This window comes from Orycteropus afer, unplaced genomic scaffold (genome assembly GCF_000298275.1).
Source record: "Orycteropus afer afer isolate SDZICR_OR568_19922 unplaced genomic scaffold, OryAfe1.0 scaffold00010, whole genome shotgun sequence".
NCBI lineage: Eukaryota > Metazoa > Chordata > Mammalia > Tubulidentata > Orycteropodidae > Orycteropus > Orycteropus afer.
In genome coordinates, this window is record NW_006921597.1 from 11416174 (window position 1) to 11420409 (window position 4236).

Here is a 4236-nt window from a genome sequence, read left to right on the forward strand (position 1 = left end):
TGGACACTGGGAGGAGGTAACTACGGGGAGGAAGTGGGAGGGGAGCTGCTGCATTGTAAATTTTGATCAATGACATGAGACAAAGTATATGTGAACTGCTGTATGAAAAGTGAATTTACTCTGTAAATCTTCACCCCAATCCTAATAAAAAAAAAAGAATAAGTAGTGAACCAAACTAGGCCAGAGTCCTCTCCAAAACTTTTTTTCAGAGTATCTTAGTTCTCCAGCACTGCTATTAACAGAAATACCACAAGTGGATGGCTTAACAAAATTTATTCTCTTACAGTTTAGGAGCCTAGAGTGCTAGCTCTAGAGGCTGGGTAAAGGCCCCTTAACCTTGGACTTCAGGTCTGCCTCTTATTCCAGGTCCACTGAAGCTAGAGATGTCTCCGAATTCAGGCAGCTGCTGGATGCTAAGGCTGACAAACCCAAGATTGGCAGGTAAAATGGCATAAACCTAAGATTGGCAGGCAACACCATGGGCCAAATAAAGACTTCGCAAAACACAGGATTCAGATGTGCCAAAAGCTAGAGACCTTCCCAAAGCTCTTCTATATATATGGAAACAGGCTACACCCCAAAGACAACTACTTAGCTGCTCAGGGCAGATTCCACCATGGAGGTGATTACAATCTCATCATGGGGAATAACTACATCCAGCTGCCCAGCCACTCAAAACTATGGCCCTGCCAAGCTGACAGACAACCTTAACTACCACACAGAGAATTCAAAACTATTTTTAAGTCTTCCAACTGATTCTAGTACTTTTTATCTCTCTCCATTCTATTCTTAAATATTAAATGATGTCATCTCCCCAGCAAAAAATTTAACTGGATCATCATTGTTCACTAAAACAAATGAAATCCAAACTCAACACCCAAAACAGTGCCTGGCACATAGTAGGAAGTCAATAATATTTTGTTGGATAAATGAAATAACATAGTCAAGGCCTTTACAATCTAACTTAGTCTTTCTATTCAACCCATGTTTCTCCCACTATGTACGTCATGTACTATAATCATTCTACAGACTTTATAGCTTTCCATTTCCATGGAATTATTACCTAAAAACTTTCTTCCTATCTAAAACTGTTGAAATTGTATCCACCTCATTTCAGTACAAATTTTTGATCAATTTGGTAGTAGTATATTCCATTATTAACAAAGCATGAGCCTTTTATTTAGCCTTAAAAAATTAATCGACATTAAACTTTTATTAAAATCATGTCAGAATTATTTACTATTTCTTCCAGATATAAAATGTGTAAGCAGAATAATCCAACTTTCCCTGTATTTTCAAGGTTGACACCCTATGACAGTCCCTACATGACTAGTTACTTAAATAATAGTGTACTTTATTTTTTTAGACACACAGTGTTGCTATTATTTAAAATTTTTTAATATAAGCTATTATTAAATATGGCATACATTTTCTTCACTCTTGTCCAGTTTACACTTAACTTCATCTCCTTTCTTTTCTAGCTCTTCTCTCACAGATTCCAGTTCATTCCTAAAAGGAATGGAAAAGAGTAGCATTATAGTAAAAACAACATTTTCATTTTGGAATTTCTGAAATGGTTGACATTATTAGTGAGTTTTTGTTCATTTGTTTGTTCATTTTATTTGGTAATTTTTCATGCGTAATGCCAGTTGGGACATTTCCACTCCTACATTTAAATGAATTTATACTTTGAAATTAATTAACTTGATCCTTATTGTCAGTTTTTCATAATTTCTAGAAAGAAACACTCATCTCTTATTTGAGTCAAATTTCACTTTAAATGTTTTCTTAATCTTAAGTTAGCTATCCTAAGACATATTTTAACATACAAATGATTTAATGATAAACTATGGAAGTGAAATTATGCATATACATTTATACTTGTGTACATGAAAAGCATCTCTGGGCAAATACATAAGAAACAGCAATACTTGTGGGGAGGGAAACTGAATAGCAAGAAAAAACAAGAAATACATTTTTCTTTAACTGTGTGCCTCTTTGTGTCTTTGAATTTTGTACCCTATGTATATATTATCCTTTCAAAAATATGTTAATTTAAAAATCTGCCTGTTGCACATGAAAATAATGGTCCTTTATCTCAGATGGAACTTGAAGGTATTTTTCTAATTATAATTCCTTTGATACCATTAATATGTTGTTGAGTGTAACTGTAAGCATAGAATAGTGTTTATCATGTGGAATAACTGGCTTTGGGGGATCTGACTCCAGGATATTTACTCTTTAACAGAGTATTAAATTTTAATTAATATATTCTCACCATTCCTAAATATCTTTATTTAGTGTTCTAGGATTAAATTCCTAAAATTTACTCAGTGTCAGTGACTTTGGTTTTGGTTTATATGTTCATACAAGAGGTAGCTATGAAAAATAGATATTGTCCAAATAATTTCAATTTTATTAAGTAAGTCTCTTCCTAATGTATCTTTATTTTTTATCCCCAAACTACATAGAGGCTTAACCAGAAAGATTCAAACTATAAATAAGAACTACATATAAATAATACCTAATATTTATAAAGCACTTACTATGTGCTTTATAAAGCACTGGGCTCAGCACTTTATTCACATTATCTCATGCAATTCTGAAACAATCCTATGAGGGAGGGATACTAGCTCTAAAGAAGATCTCAAAAGTCAAAAGATGGAAACAACCTAGTGCCCATTAACAGAACAATGGATAACCAAACTATGGTACATATGCACGATGGAATACTATGCAACCCTAAAGAATAACCTAGAATCTGCAAAACACCACATAACATGAATGAACTTGGAGGACATTATGCTGAGTGAAACAAGCAAACCACAGAAGGACAAATATTGTATTAGTCCGTTATTGTAAAAGGTCAAGGAAAGGTTTATATATGGAAGGAAATTTTCTTTGTTGGTTACCAGGGGTGGGAGGGCAAGGGAGGGAACACTGTTAGATAGATAGAGACAAGTATTGATTTGGGTGAAGAAAAGGGCAGCGTACCAAATGTCAGTGATCAACCTGGTGGCTCCGAGGAAGAGGAAGACATAGATAGGTGTATGGCAGGTACAGACAAAAAAGATGAACCCTTTTGCATATATAGTACTGCGTTGTCAGTGATCACAAACATGGACATATGGGTGGACAAATGGGTGGACAGGCTGAACTATTAGGTACGTCTATGCAGGGCGTAGTGTGCCCATACGGTTGTCAGACAATGTTTCTACAAGTGTATTTGTATATTCTATAATAATTCACAGGTATACAGTAGAGCTGACAAGGGACAAGGTTGTAGTCACTTCTTGGCCACAGTCAGATACCCAAAGGGAGCAAGTAGTTGGACCTGTGAGCTCAACATTTACTTTAGTTAGACACACTCCTTGGAGAGATCAATCATGGGAGAATAGAAGGGCTCTGTATGCACAGGGAGATAGCTCAGGGGGAAGGAGTACATGGAGGGAAGGATAGAGGGAAGAGGTAACTATGGAGAGGAAGTGGGAGGGGAGCTGTTGCATTGTGGGAAATCGTAGTCAATGTCAGGAAACAAAGTGTATATGAGCTGCTGTATGGAAAGTGAATTTGCTCTGTAAAATTTCACCCAAATCACAATTCAAAAAAAGAAAAAAAACATGAAAATAAAAGACCTCAAAGAATTAAAAAAATCTTAAAAATATTAAATATTCTTAAAAAGAAAAATTTTAAGTACAACAACAAATTATTATGAAAATGCTGTATATCAAAATCCATGTCACAAATCTAAAGCTGTGTTCAGAAGTAAACTGACAGCTTAAAATTATTTATTTTTAAAAAAGTAATAGTCTACAGGTAGATACATATATAGGTAGACAAGTACAGATAGGCAAATGGGAATACATCCACAACCACACATAGGTTTGGTAGACATACACATGTATACATGTATACACATGTATCAGTATGTGCTATGAAAATGACTATACGTGATTTAAACATAAAAGGAGGCAGTTAGGATAACTTCCTAGCCACAAGTAAGCACCTTGAAGGAGTAGGTCACTAGGCCTGTGGGCTGGGGACCATGGTCTCAGGGGACATCAAGCTCAACTGGCACAACACAGTATACAGAAATACTATATCTTATTTCAGTGAGTAATGACTGGGATCTTAAAAGTTTGCAAGCTGCCATCTAGATGCAACGATGGGTCTCTCCTCGTCCAGAGCAAAGAAGAATGAAGAAAACCAAAAATTCATGGATACAATCAGTCCTAG

General features: G+C 35.4%; 1 protein-coding gene across 1 annotated transcript in view; it reads right to left on the reverse strand.

The window, feature by feature from the left end:
• Positions 1–4236, reverse strand: part of SYCP1 (synaptonemal complex protein 1) — a 163969-nt gene that overhangs the window by 96545 nt on the left and 63188 nt on the right. The window contains 1 exon segment of the mRNA XM_007948815.1: positions 1428–1509. Coding sequence (XP_007947006.1) covers positions 1428–1509 — 82 coding nt within the window.